Here is a 14,008-nt window from a genome sequence, read left to right as displayed (position 1 = left end):
CATCATGCCGGAAGGAGATCATTTACATATTATACAACTGCTAATGGCACTTATTTTTACATTTCCATCACTAAAATGATCATTTTATCGTAGGAATATGAAGCAAAGACCTTTGTCCGTTCCCTTTAACCAAATGACGGAGTGTGTTGCACAATAATCTGCCAGTAAGTCATGCCCAGCTGTCCCCATACAGCAGTGCCCTCTATGTTTCTATGTTTCTAAATAAAGAGATACAAATATATCACAGGGTTACTTTTAATTACATGACATCTGTTTTGTTGTCGTGGCATCAGATGTCCAACAACTGATATCAAAGAGATGCACTGAATTTGAATGAAGTCAATGTGCATCGAATGTTTCTCCTTGTGCAAAATCAAGGCGTGGCATACATATTCATTGGGTTTGCAAGGAAAAGGGGGATTAGATGAAAATGGCAAAAAAAAATGATAGTACACTCCAATGAATGTACAATCTGACTGCATCCTGGCATCTTCTATCCCGGAGTGTTACTATGACATGATGGAGGCCTCACTATCCCACAGAATGTAGCCCAATGTTCAGTCAGCTGTGACGGGGACTAATTTGAGCTTTCTCTTAGATTTAACTCCCCCTGGAAGAGGCAGCCACATGAGGAAACCGAGCAGCTGAGTGGGTGCGTAAATCAAACTGCTGAAATGACAGGAAAGCAATTCAATTCAACTTTGCAGTTGCTTGTGCCCAACAGGTGCAGAACCAATATTTAATAGGCAAGGTAAAAATGTTTTGAAGGCTTGACAAGATAACTACAAAGTGAAACAATGTCGAGGCAAGGCCTTAAGGGCAAGAGATAAATAAACATCAGCATTGCTCAAGTGCTTGTTCATTTTAAGTGCCAAAACCATCCATTAGAAATGCCCAAAGAATATGTAAGATTCAAATCCAGATGATTTAATATTGAAGATCTGTCAAAGTTGAATCCATTATGTAAATGTGTTTTCCCTATATAAAACAGCTGCCAGCTGAAGTAGACCTACATCCTAGAGTTCCATATGGTGTTTTGTGTAATATTTATGGAAACAGAAGAGTCCTTTTCTTTCCCAACATGAAGAAACTGTTCACTACTGATGTTCATAAATAATCCTTGGCAGCACTTTGTAACAGCAAAATATCTCAGAATGTGATGAAATCCATTTATTGTTAACCCAATAGGACTGTGTTCACATTGCATTTAACGGCAGTATACACTACTGAAAACGGTCATCATTATTCCCTCTCTACTATTAGGTCTCCCAAAATACCACACATTTGCCCTTAATAGCGCCAACAAGCATCTTTAAAATAGGCTTAATCAGGTGCCTGTGGGTCAGTTTGTAACAGTTGTTTTGTTAATTAATCAAGAGTGAGTTTTTAGTTCATGACGAAAGCTCTGAAAGAGAGCTTCCCTGTCTGCTGATCTACTTATTACACCTTTAAAAAAGCACAGCTCTCCAGGCCTTTTTCTGCCTACTCCCTTTCTCCGTTACCATCGCTTCCCAACGCTGCTTCCAAGTTTGATTAAGTACAATCCAGTGGGGGTGTTTCAGCACAAACTTGATCCATGGCCGAGGGCTGACTTTGCTCTGCTGCGTCAGAGCCAAAATTCCTTTCCCCTATTCCCAGCTCATATTCATCACTTTCATTACAGTCTGGATAGAATCTCAACCTAGTGAGAGGTCCAATAACACAGGGGAGCCTGTTGGGCATTACCACCCTCTGAAGGACAATCGGCAAGAGGGATACGAGATTACATGATTCACAACACTGTTATCCTCATAAGAAAAACACTGGGATTGATCAGCTTCAAACTGTAATCTCAAAATATGTTGGTTTTTTTGGACAACATGCATTGTTCCACACATTTTCCTTAAAGGTACAGTATGTACAACATTCAAGACTATAAGAAGTAAACTTTATAAATATTAAGGTAAATACATATCTGAGCATGTTATAGTGAAAATAAAGTTCAAATATTAAAGATAGTAAAACGCTACCATATTTGAGAATCACATATTTTGGAATTGACCAGATGGTCAAAATATTTGATGAGAATTCAGCAGTCCCATTGGTTGAAGATTACCTTAAATGATTGTAAACGGAATGGTGTCAACAGCAGCAGGTAATAGCAAGTTATGCTACCAGTTTAGCATGCAGTTTTGCGCAAGGGACTGATTAGTCCATCAAAAATATTATTTAGAAATATCTTAATTAAAAATGCAAGTTTACAGTGTAACAATTGTTATTATGGTAAAGAGAAAACGTTTCGGCAGGATAGCATGTCTTAAATTACCCATAATATGTCCAATGAATTATGTATGTATTTTGTATATCATCTGTGCTTGTGCATGTATATATATCCTCCCTGTGTGTGTAATGTGTGTGTAAAACACAACAGAGTGGGGAAAGAAATGTCCCTGTAAGGGTTAAATAAAGATCAAGAATAGAATAAAAAATCTTATTTTTCTAATTATTACAAAACAGTAGATAGCAAAGTATTTGTCTGCTCGACCATTTAACAGCAAATCACACATCTGTCAGATAAATGTTATCTAAGAATTTAAAAATAAAACGTATTCCATGACAAAATAATGGAGATGCTAAATCTACCCTCTGAAGAGGCACTTGCTCTGAGGTTCTGAGCAAATGCCTCTTAGCAGCATGGCACACAAGACATCTAAACGGATATTTCACCAAAACACCAGTCAGAATAAATTTGCTCATAATGGTGTGTTCAAGAAGTCTCAATTTGGTACAAAGTTAAAGTGATATAGCAGATGGTCTCTATATCTACACCCTCTAATGGTAAATGGACAGTAACATTTGATGCACATTATTTGAAGACGCATCACATTGTGAGCCTTGTACTAGGTGATGGTTATGCTAACAGTTGCTCCATATTGAAACTCCAAACATACCCAAGCTTAAAAATAATCTTTAACAAAAATATGATAGAGAGTTAGTCCTTCAACAAAGTTTAAGATTATGGCCAAAAGTCTAAAGAAAAGAAAGGAAGAGCAGATAACCTCGTGAAATGAGCGCTGTGCTCTCCAAAGATAACTGTGTTTGGGTTAAGCACCAGCACTTGTAAGTGTAAACAGATTGGAACTGTATGCTTGCATGCCTCAAGAGATTGCAATCAGAAGACGACAGAATCACACCCACATGATATACTTTCATACAAAGGTTAATTCCTTCAGGCACACACAGCAACACAGCAAACAACAGCGAGGAGTCATCGCAGTTGCTTCCTGACAATATTTTATTTTGCCTTCCTGAGATCATTGTAGTTGTACCTTCACAAGGTAGAAGGGTTAGCCACACTCACCGCAGTGTTAAATTACCGCTGACAGTTTTATTGGGCAAGAATAAATGAAATCATGTATACTTTATATACATTTCAGAATGGAAGAGCAAGTGGAAAAAGTTAAGTGCGATCACCTCGAAAGATGAAACACCCTCGCAATACTAAGCCCATCACTTAGTAACACAATAATCTCTAATACAGGCTATGATCTGTATGCAACAGCAGTTTCTATTATTGTATAATTCATGTCACATGCTCAGGAGATTACTTCTCTGAACTTGCAAGACAAGTTCTGCAGTGGATCAAAGGTTTGCTGATAAATGTTATCACAAATGACAGATGTTGCAGGTTGAACAGAGACTTGTCCTATCACAGACATACTCTATCCGTGGAACTTCACCAAGACCTGCTCCTGCGACTGGAGATTGATGTCTTCGTGATTTTTTTTAATAGAACATGTGGGGATGCTGACCCAAGGGGAAGAAATGTGGCTCATATGGAGGAAGTCATTGTGCATAAAAGGAAATAATCTGTTGTCATAAAATGCATAGCCCACACAATCCTCCTTTACTCCCACCTGCACAGCTTCAGACCATAAAGAGTGACGTCAATGTGCAGATTAGAGCCCCCCCCCCCCCCCCCCTACATCTCTTCCCTTTTTTCACACCTAATCTGGATTCTTTATGAAACCTCAGCGTAGCTGCATTCGCTGTCTAGGAGAAGGCTTTGAATAGCTATAGAAAAGAGAAACGGAAGATTTAAAACCAAAAAGGGAAACAGAGCTTTTGGAGCATTTACAGTGACTTTCGCATTAGAAAGGGAAGTCACTGCTTGTTAAAGTATTATTGTTTAAATGTAAGAATAAAGTCATCTATGTATGGGTTATAGAATTTATTTCATATGAAACTATGACGATTAGTCAATTATGAAAATGACTGACTGAATTTGAAGTTGATTGGATGAAAACTGTCGGAGTTTGTTCAAATATGGCAAGTGAAAAGTGCAAAAAATGGTTCATACAATTTAAAATGGCCAACTTCCTGTTAGCTTTCCTGTTATCATAGCCTGTAGGCGAAAGCCCAACAAGGGACTGCCTTTTGGCAACTTTGTAGAGGGCGTTATAGAGCTTTTAGCCGACAACCCAAGAATGTGACGCCCGAAATGTCACATTTTTACTAGTCCTGATTAACCTGCCAAAAACTCAAAATCCAATCTCAGAACACGTTAGGACCTACACAATTGCAATTATTCTCAGTTAAAAATAATATTGATAATATTAGAAAATCAGAAAAAGGTGCTCCGACTCTGCCAGTGCTCAGGCCGTAATAAACTCTCCATATAATTCTACACAAATGAGGAGGTACTGCACAATGTAATACTGCTTGTAGACTTTTATTATAGTATAACAGTTATTTTCATTCTGTGTTATATCCATATTTAGCCTTGAATTTACAATGCAGTTTTACAATCTAGTTGTATTATATTTGGTGTATTTAACTGCTAATGCAGGTTATGCTGACCCTCCTTTTTATTTGATAACATAATACACTGTACACACTGTATGCTAACACAAGGCCAACTGGTGTTGTATCTTTACAAACTGAATCATAGCTAAGAAAAACAAAAAAACTGATTGCTTGCAAGAAACTGCAACAAAAAAATCAGAATGTGTGTATATAAAATGTCTATGCACAGCAGTGTTACTCCTTGAAGCTTAAGCCCCCTGTGATGATCCCTGAATGCAGAGATAAGTGTCATGTATAGTATACAAGGCACTTCTCAAAGTCTCTAATAAGGAGGCTAATGTTGGGACACAGTGGCAGAGCAATTGTTATTACTCAGCAGCCATGTTTGAACATGATAAGAGAAATCGCATAATCCACATTAGCATGTAGGAAACAGTGAGGGGAGGATACAGCAAAGCTGCTGATAAAGCTTGTCAAGAAAATCCCTACTTATTCAGGATGCTAATTTCAAAAGTGATACATCCAAAAAAAATGTTACAGATACTATTTCTAGTAGGAAACATATGACACTGTAAAAGCAATGTATGGTTTCTGTACTGTACATCTCAAACCGGGATGTTATGCTTTCTTTATGTAACTTGCCAAGTGTCTATTTTTTTTCCTATCTCCTATCTCTGCAAACCACCAGCTGCTGAGGGAATCAGAGCTTCAAACTCCTACGCAAGCTAAAGACATCAGCAAACCAGCCTTCATCTGCGTATGAGGGACTTCAGGGGGAGAAAGGGAAGTTACTGCGCTGTTTGAACTTCTTTGCTCCAAGCATTTAGTTGTCTTTACTAATCACAGGCTTTATCATTTGATCATTTGGAGCATCACTGCTGGAGAAAGCATCTCAGCCATATCGGAGGAGGAAATAACTTTTATTTTCAGCCTCTCCATGCAAAAGGCTGTTGTGATGGCAGCTGGGGGAGACAGATTTGTCATGATGGTTACAGATTATGTTGCATTATTTGCACTGTTGAAGATGTATGCCCTGTGGTCGACCCTTTGGGCCCCGAGGCTACCAGGCAACAAGTCATCTTGGATGCAAACCCCATGGCTGAAGAAACCATGCATTAATAAATCATGTTAAGGGTTTTCAAATAACCAGTTCACTGAAAGAGTCACACTAAACCTCATCCAAAATGTCAAAGAGATGATTTGGTTTCGCACATTTACCTGAAAAGCAGATAGTTGGCATGTATGCTAATGCTGAGAATGTGTTATTCTCTCACATGTGGCTTATCACTGTCTCAGACATTTCAGGGTGTCACGCGTTTGGAATGAATGCCTTTGAAGAGGCTAAAAGCCAGAATTTCTTTCAACAACACACGCACCTCAATGTGAAAAGGCAAAATGCATGCATGGCTGAGAGGTGTAAAAACAGTTTCAACCCTGGGAAAATTTGCAGAATGAGGTTGCGAGTATGGTTGAATAATAGCATAACACTTTCATTCAGTCTCTCTGAGAAATAGCACACTGTGATTCTCTCAAAGGTTTAAAGCAAAGTTAAAGGATTACCTAACTATTTGAAATATCTGCAGAACTTAGTTTGTGGCGCTGCAAGAATTTAAAAATGTTATATGGATATCCCGAAACAATGTGATGCTTAAATCATACTGTGGAAGGCCTTTAACTTTTGGGGCAAAATATAAAATGTAATTCAACATTTTTTCTTTTGGGATGTCGGTGAACTTCCTTACCAAATAAAAATATTTAGTGACAATATAGTATGTTCAACTACTAGATAGAATAGAAATGGATAGAAACTCCAGAGGGTACTTCACTTTACGACCATTTACACACACTAAAACCTATACAACCTACAGGAAAGGGAAACCCCTAGAAAGCATAATAGGGCAGATACAAGCAGCTACAGTAGAGCTGTTCTTCTCTAAATGTAGACAATATACTTATACCAATATTCACTGACCTCACACAAGGACTGCATCTCACCACAAAGACCTTTTGAGTTCACTTAGATTTTTTCAGCTTTTTTTCATTCTTAGCACAGTGGTCTATTGAGCAAAGCCACCTGAAACCCCTCAACAAAAGACTGCATTTCTGGGTCATCAACCTGTTTCAATGTTTGATTTGCCTCTTTCATCACATTAAATGGGATTTCAAGTTATAAAAGATCCAGACTAAAAGGTGATATAACAGAAATTATATTTTAATTGAAGGTGATCACTGAAGGAGACAATTGGCAGTCACCCACATGGTATCTACAGTGACAGCTGTATGGAGAACGTCCCAGGCTTTTAAAAAAAAAAAAGATTGATTACCTTATTTTGGTCAAAGTAATCTAAAATAGGCTGAGAGGTCAACCAGAGATTCAAAACAATTACATGTTGTGTTGCATGTTAATGGGTCCTTGTAAGCTACACTCTTTAAAGAGGATATATTATGCTCAAGTTTATATTTGTTTTGTGGGTCTCTAGTGTGACGTGTTTCATGCTTAAATGTTTAAAGAGCACTTGATTTGCTCTGATTTGATAGCTGTTCGGCTCTATTGTAGTTGGTCAAAGACTTAGAGGTGTGTCAAAAATGTAGGAACGCTAGCCAATATAGGTTGATTGTTACAAAGTGATGCCACAATTTTAGGGAAGTAAACAGGGGTGAGAAAAACCCCCTCTGGAGGGAACTTTGTGATTTTAACCTTTGCAGACCATTTACATGCTCCAAAGCCTATATAACACACAGATTTAATGGTGCCAACTGAAAACAACCAATGTCATAATGCTGCACAAATTCCAAACACCATATTCATTTAAAATGTCACTGTCGCATAAGAGTTAAAAATATACTAGATAGCATAGAGAGTTTTGAAAAATTCTATTTAGTAGCTGGGTACAATAGAAAGATATTAGGTTATGCAGTTTTTCAATAGTATGTGTTTATTTGTCTAGAAAATGCAATAAATCAATGATTTTTTAAATCAAGCAGTTGCATTGATTGTAAAATCCTGCCAGTAATAGCACATACTGTAAGTTGGTACTGTAAGAAGAACATTTATTTATAAAAAGAATAGATGAGCAAAACAATGCAGACTGCTTCTAATCTGAGTATAATCATTTTATATAACTGCTCAAAGCTGCAGTGCTCATGCAAAGCCTTGTGATTGTTAGATAGTGGCATAACCACAACCCATTTTTCAACTCTTCTCACTTCCTCTGAATCAAAACCATTGGTCGGTGCGCACAGTCACACCGCACTCGAAACCATCAACGCAAACAGAGCTAGAGTGCCTGTTACATCCGCAAAAACTGCAGTGATTCACCTTCTACACACCGAGCAACAGCACTGTGTCACAAGGCAAGATATTTATATAGATGCTTTGTACCAGCAGTCAAACAGAAGGGTTTAAAATGAGCTCATGCTGAATGAACACACACTGTTTTTAACCTATAAAAGATTCAAACATAAAGGCCACAGTGTCAAGTCATTTTTAGTTGATCGTCACTCTATTAATGTACACCTACCACCTGTAGCGCTAATGTCATTTTAATGCTTTCATTGACTTGTTTCTTAATTTAAACAGCAATAACTCAAACAACCGTATCTCTTTAAGTCAGTTTTCTATAATGCTCAGTATCCCTTTGACCTTTGACACAGTGAACATGAGTCCAGGATCGTAGATTATGTTGCTCCTTATCCCCGCAATATTCCTACCAGATTCTACTGGTATCAAATCACAAGAGCTTGCCTGTCCCTTTTCCTGACATACATAAAATCAGAGCGCCTTGTACTTGTACTGCATTGCTCTTTGAACTTACATGCAGCTGTTCAAATCCAAACTTAAAGCCGTTTCCGCTGTATATTTATATTACACCTAGGATATGCAAGGACTACACCTAGTGAAAATGAAAAAAAATAGAACAAGATATATGAATATGAGCATCAGAGGGTAGGTGCACACTTGATTGCAGGGGACAGCAAATTGTCACTTGCTGTGAGAGTAAACAAGCAGAGATTTAGTTATTCAGGAGGCTTTCAAGAAAAGCATTATCCTCAGTAGGAATTATGCAGAAGGACATGTCTGGTATTACTGTGCAAGACACTTCATCCAGAGATTGTTCTAAAAAGGGAAATCAGATTCAGCATTAGATAGTTTGATTTCCATTAGGTAAAAACTGATCTGAGAAAATGGTCTAGGCCAGAGGATGAAAATGAGTAGAAATTTCCACCAGGCCAACGGCTCTTGTCGGAGAAAAAAGCATCAAAAAGATACACATTTATATCATTTCAATTCAACTGTGCACACTCTTATCTGTATTTCTTACTCTCTTAAAGAAGCCCTGTGAAGCAAGTATGTTCGTCCATAAACAGCATTATAATGCAGACATTAATACAACCCTAAGCAAACTAATAAGAAAGGATGTATTTACTTGTGGGTGTGGAGATAAGGTCTGTAAAGACAAAAAAAAATCCATTAAGCCACCCTACACAACACTTTAAACATGCACCCCTCAAATCCAACTAAAAACACAAATGAGACTGCAGAGAACAGCAGCCCATCTCTTCCAAATAAAACCCAGAAGACCAACCCAGTTTCACCCCAATTAAATGCTAGGGTGTTGGGGATATTAATTTCTCCCCAACAAGCAGTCATAAATCAAAACTTAACAGTAAACTATAAAGCATCTCTTGAATAGCAGCAAGTGATCTCAGAGTAGCAATAGTAATTAGTTAGTGTTTATGAAGTTGGAGCACAGTGTAAATTAGCTTTACAGCTAGCTCGTGCTAAATGGTGGTGTTGAATTCATCATATGACTCGCTAATTCCTCGTTACGATTTTGTATCAATGCATCAATCACCATCATCAATCCTATGTTTAAAAGTTGAAATGTTTAATGGTGACATCACCTTTTTTACAAATATACTGTACTTATAGGCCTCTAGTTGTTATATTGTTTGCTGTAAACTCATTCTGTTATGTTTATGTGGTAATACCATTAGGTCAATGTAATTGTCACTTCAGTTGAACCACTGTAGGAACTTTTTTTTACGTGAATTATCATGTGACCATATCATTTATGGTACTTTTGACCTAGTGGATGCTTTCCTGGTGTAAACTGTTGACAAATGTACTTAAACAGTACTCTAAAATTAGAGCTATTAAAGCTTCACACGCCATTATGGATGTTTTTTGTCCCCTTCAAATGTAGCCAGGCTAACTGTCCCACTGCTTTCACTCTTTTGGCTAAGCTAAGCTAAATTTCTGCTGGAAGAAGATAGGAAAGAGCAATCCATTAGCTTATTACCCTCCCACAGAAAAAAAGTTTTAAAAAGAATGAGCGCATATCCCAAAAATGTTGAACAAAGTCTTTAGCCAAAAGGAATGGTTTTTTTTATGCCGAGTCTTCGGCATTTACATTCTTCTCCAAAGTGATCCTTGTCAATGCAGGATCCAATTCAACTCATTTGGATTGGATTGGATTTATATGTGCATGTTTGACCTGCAGAGTAAGCACTGTGGCTAGATCAATCCTCATAATGGTGTGTCTGCACTGATGTTGCAAAAGTCAATTAGATGTAACAGGTGCACTATAGGCTGGAGACACAGCTATGTTGTGCATATGAGCAGACAAATGTGTTGACGCTTTAGGGAAGATACAGGAACGACTCCTTACCACACATTGTTGTCATGCAGAACACTAACATATTTATGTAAAATATACTAAATATTTTATTTTGTTTTTCCTATGGATTGCATCTCTTGGGAAAGGCTACACTCCACTATAAATCTGCATGAATACATTATGTACAAATATAACTCCAACCAGCGAATATGTAACCTGCTCTTGAAAAAGTAACTCTGTGACATGCTTCACAGCCAAATATGAATCCTGAACTTCTATATTCCAATAGCTGAGGCTTGCTTGTGGGCACGGCTGGGTGTGAGCTGTGCCCAAATTTCTAAAGGAAGAACACATCTGGCAGGCAGTGGCGTTGCATGGCGCTTTGAGTTAACCAAGAGGATAAAAGAGGTTAATTCTAAAATGAGATACTGTAAGCATCCTGTCTTAAAATACTTTGCCAACATGAAAGTAACAGTCGGGAACCCTCTACTTGCATGACACTTAAGATACGATGAGATTTGAATCACTGACCACTGCAGGCACTCTCTTTGGGGAAACAATGACAATGGCACACACATTGAAATACAGAGACCTTGATCTTGTTATAAGACACAAACACACAGTCAGAAATACCATACTGGTATGAATCAAAAGCAATGTCCACAGAACAGTTAATGTATAGAATACTACGGTGGCTGACAGGCGCAAAGGTGTGTTTTGTCAGTTTATTTCAAATGACTAGCTTAGTTACGTTAGCTAGCTAGCTTAAAGCAGTAACCCTGCAATCACATTGTTAAAATAAGCCATGACACACTTACAATTATGAAACAGACTAACTTCGCAAACAGTGACGGTTGGCCAACTTTATAATTCCCCAAACATCAACAAGAACCTTTTAGTGTCCCCTTTTTCATTGTGTTTTGAGTTTTTTGCAGCATTTTCTATTTGTACTGTTTCATTTATGCTGCCCTTTTAGTAAAACTTGCACATATTTTGACAAGTTTTTAAAGATGTTTCTTCATTTGTAATTTGTTTTGGTACATTTGCTTTTTTATATTTGCAATGCTTTTGAAAGAAAAGTGCGTTTCTTCTAATGTAAGTGTTTTGGGCTTTGCACCTGTCGGCCACTGTAACATACCACAGGTAAGGGTAAAACCCTTAAATGTAAAATCCTTAAATGTATCCACAGAATCATTTTGTATAAACAGTAGTGACAATGAAAACCAATGACAACCTGACTGAAAGTCACTACAACTCAACTGCAACCAATTGATCGGTTAAATTACACCTTTCACTATTTGTTTACATTGAATTCAATGTTAAAGCCTACATGGAAAATCTCTGTCACTCCACAGTAATAACATCCAACCAAAGCTACCTTAGCTATTATGAACCTTATAAATGAGCATGATTGCATTATTGAGGATGTCCTAAGTACTTTACATAGAGGCCTGTTTTTAGCTGGCAGATCTGGAGATATTTTATCAGATAACATTGTGTTAAGCTCAACTGGAATAATGATTTCCTATATGGGTCAACGAAGGTCATAAACATTTAAAAACAACCAAATCCTAGCTATGAGCGGAGGTGAAAAGGTAAGTTTGTAAGGCACGCAGCTCCGATGTTGTAGCCAGGGGTGAACTCTCCTCTGAAGTCCTTCAAACACCACAGTGTTAACGCCAGTGCACTGGTGAGTGAGCCCAACTCCAGCAGAATAAAAAAGGAGCCTATACACAGCCTACTCTTCCTATATTCCTCTGTAAGGGAATAAATTGCTTGCAGTGCAGTCTTGTAATGCAAGCTCTTGATGTATGACAGCATGAGAATACAGTACCTCTGCAAAATGCCACAGGGACTGCATGTGAGGACAAGCTATATCATAGGGGAACATGTTGCAAACATTTGGAGCATAGAGGCTGGCTTCCTATAAATTGCAGTAACACATCCCCACACAAGACGATCATGTAAAAGACTAATCATTCCTAACGATGCACATACTTTATTCAACATCTCAATTCGCTCTCGTGAGAAATGATCAATGAGGTGTTTTCATGCTTTAATGTCCAAACGCGTCAACAGAGAGAGAAAAACACGGATGCCACCGCTGTGCGGAACAGAGCGTTACTCTGCACTGAAAGCCGGATTTCGCCCTAACAAAATAGACGCACTTTAATGTTTTGCAAGGCAACAACTTTAATATCTGTTGAGCCCAGGCGCTATCCGATGTGCAAACGCGACGGTGACCATGAACACCGAGCGGTGCGCTTCGGCGTGGTTTAGTTGTGCAGGGCTCAGAAGTGGGTGCTATATGCTGGTCGTGATAGTCAATGCAGATGAATAAAGACTTAATACATAACCAGGCCTCCTGCTAAACCTCTTCTTGCATTTTTGCTTTGAACACACGCATTGTGCAGCCCGGACTGAATACGACCATTATTCATTGATTTCTCTCCTCCACGACTTGGTTGGCACGAAGGGGGAAAGTTGGCATGAGGCGATTGTGGCACCGATCGCCTCCATCCGGCTGTCCTGTCAATGGCCAGTTAGTATTACACTGATACGAATCTCTTAACTCGTGACAGTTATTGCAAGACCCCACGCACCGATCTGCGCAAGAGGTTCTGACATGTGTGAAAATGATATGACAGGGTCACACTTACCGACGGCTAAATCCAGCAGATCCGCGCACAAGAGCAAGCACAACGAGAAGACGGTCATCTTTCCCTTATTTTGCAATAAATCCCAAACTCCATTTGCGTTTACATGCTCTCCGGGTTTCGGCTGTGTAATCCCCACCATTCCAGAGGTATGCGATTGAAAGGTGCTCCAAAACTATTCATGATGCAGCTCAAGTCTTAAGTGGAGAAATCGGAGAAGTTGACAATGAAGACAGCATTCAGAACCGTGGAAATCGAGCATCAGATTAAAAAAAAATTAAATGACTCACTGGCTGTGACTATAGAACAAGCCGAGTGTAAAAACAATAGGGTGCTAAGCTGAGCCGCACAGCAGATAGGCTCTGGAAAAAAGGAGGTTTGGATGAAAATGTGTTCCTCAGTCACCTCTCTCTCCCTCTCTCTCTCCTCTCCCTCTCTCCTCCCGCCCTTCACACAGACGCACAGTCATTCCTGATCACTCGCTCGTTTATTTCACACAATTTTCCTTAATCCTACCCTGGATTCAGACCACTCTAATTCTGTCCATTAAGCCGATTTATTTCTGGTGTTTTTTTTTATTCCTTGTAAAAAAAAAGGGTTTTAAAGATCCTTATCCTCCGGTGTAGCCCACTATATAGCCTATACACACGATTACAAATACATAAATGGAGCAGCATGCAAACCATGTTTACTGACAATACACAATTTTTTAAATAAAATGTTAGAAAATATTGAATGCTTTTGTTACCTTTTGTAAACCGAAGAGGTTAACTCTGTTCAGCAAAGAAAAGGGTGCTTTTACTAATTCTACACAAATTGTTATTAAGCACATATTAGTTAGGTTCAAATAGCATGGTGTCCAATTTCACATATATTAATTTATCTCATTATATCGATCAAAATACTTGTATAATCCAAGGGTGAAGCTGGTTTCTTTACAGTTGC

The 14,008-nt window shown here is 38.4% G+C and overlaps 1 protein-coding gene across 3 annotated transcripts in view; it reads right to left on the bottom strand.

Annotated features, from left to right (window-relative positions):
• igsf21a (immunoglobin superfamily, member 21a) overlaps positions 1-13,454 on the bottom strand; it is a 192,983-nt gene extending 179,529 nt beyond the window's left edge. For all 3 annotated transcript variants that reach the window (XM_063910860.1, XM_063910861.1, XM_063910862.1), the window contains exon 1: positions 13,067-13,454. In XM_063910860.1, coding sequence (XP_063766930.1) covers positions 13,067-13,205 — 139 coding nt within the window. In that variant the 5' untranslated portion in view covers positions 13,206-13,454. The remainder of the gene's footprint in view (positions 1-13,066) is intronic.
• Between the last annotated feature and the right edge of the window lie 554 nt (positions 13,455-14,008).

The sequence above is a fragment of the Eleginops maclovinus genome, chromosome 20, assembly GCF_036324505.1.
Source record: "Eleginops maclovinus isolate JMC-PN-2008 ecotype Puerto Natales chromosome 20, JC_Emac_rtc_rv5, whole genome shotgun sequence".
Lineage (NCBI taxonomy): Eukaryota > Metazoa > Chordata > Actinopteri > Perciformes > Eleginopidae > Eleginops > Eleginops maclovinus.
This window is presented reverse-complemented; position numbering and strand designations above follow the sequence as displayed.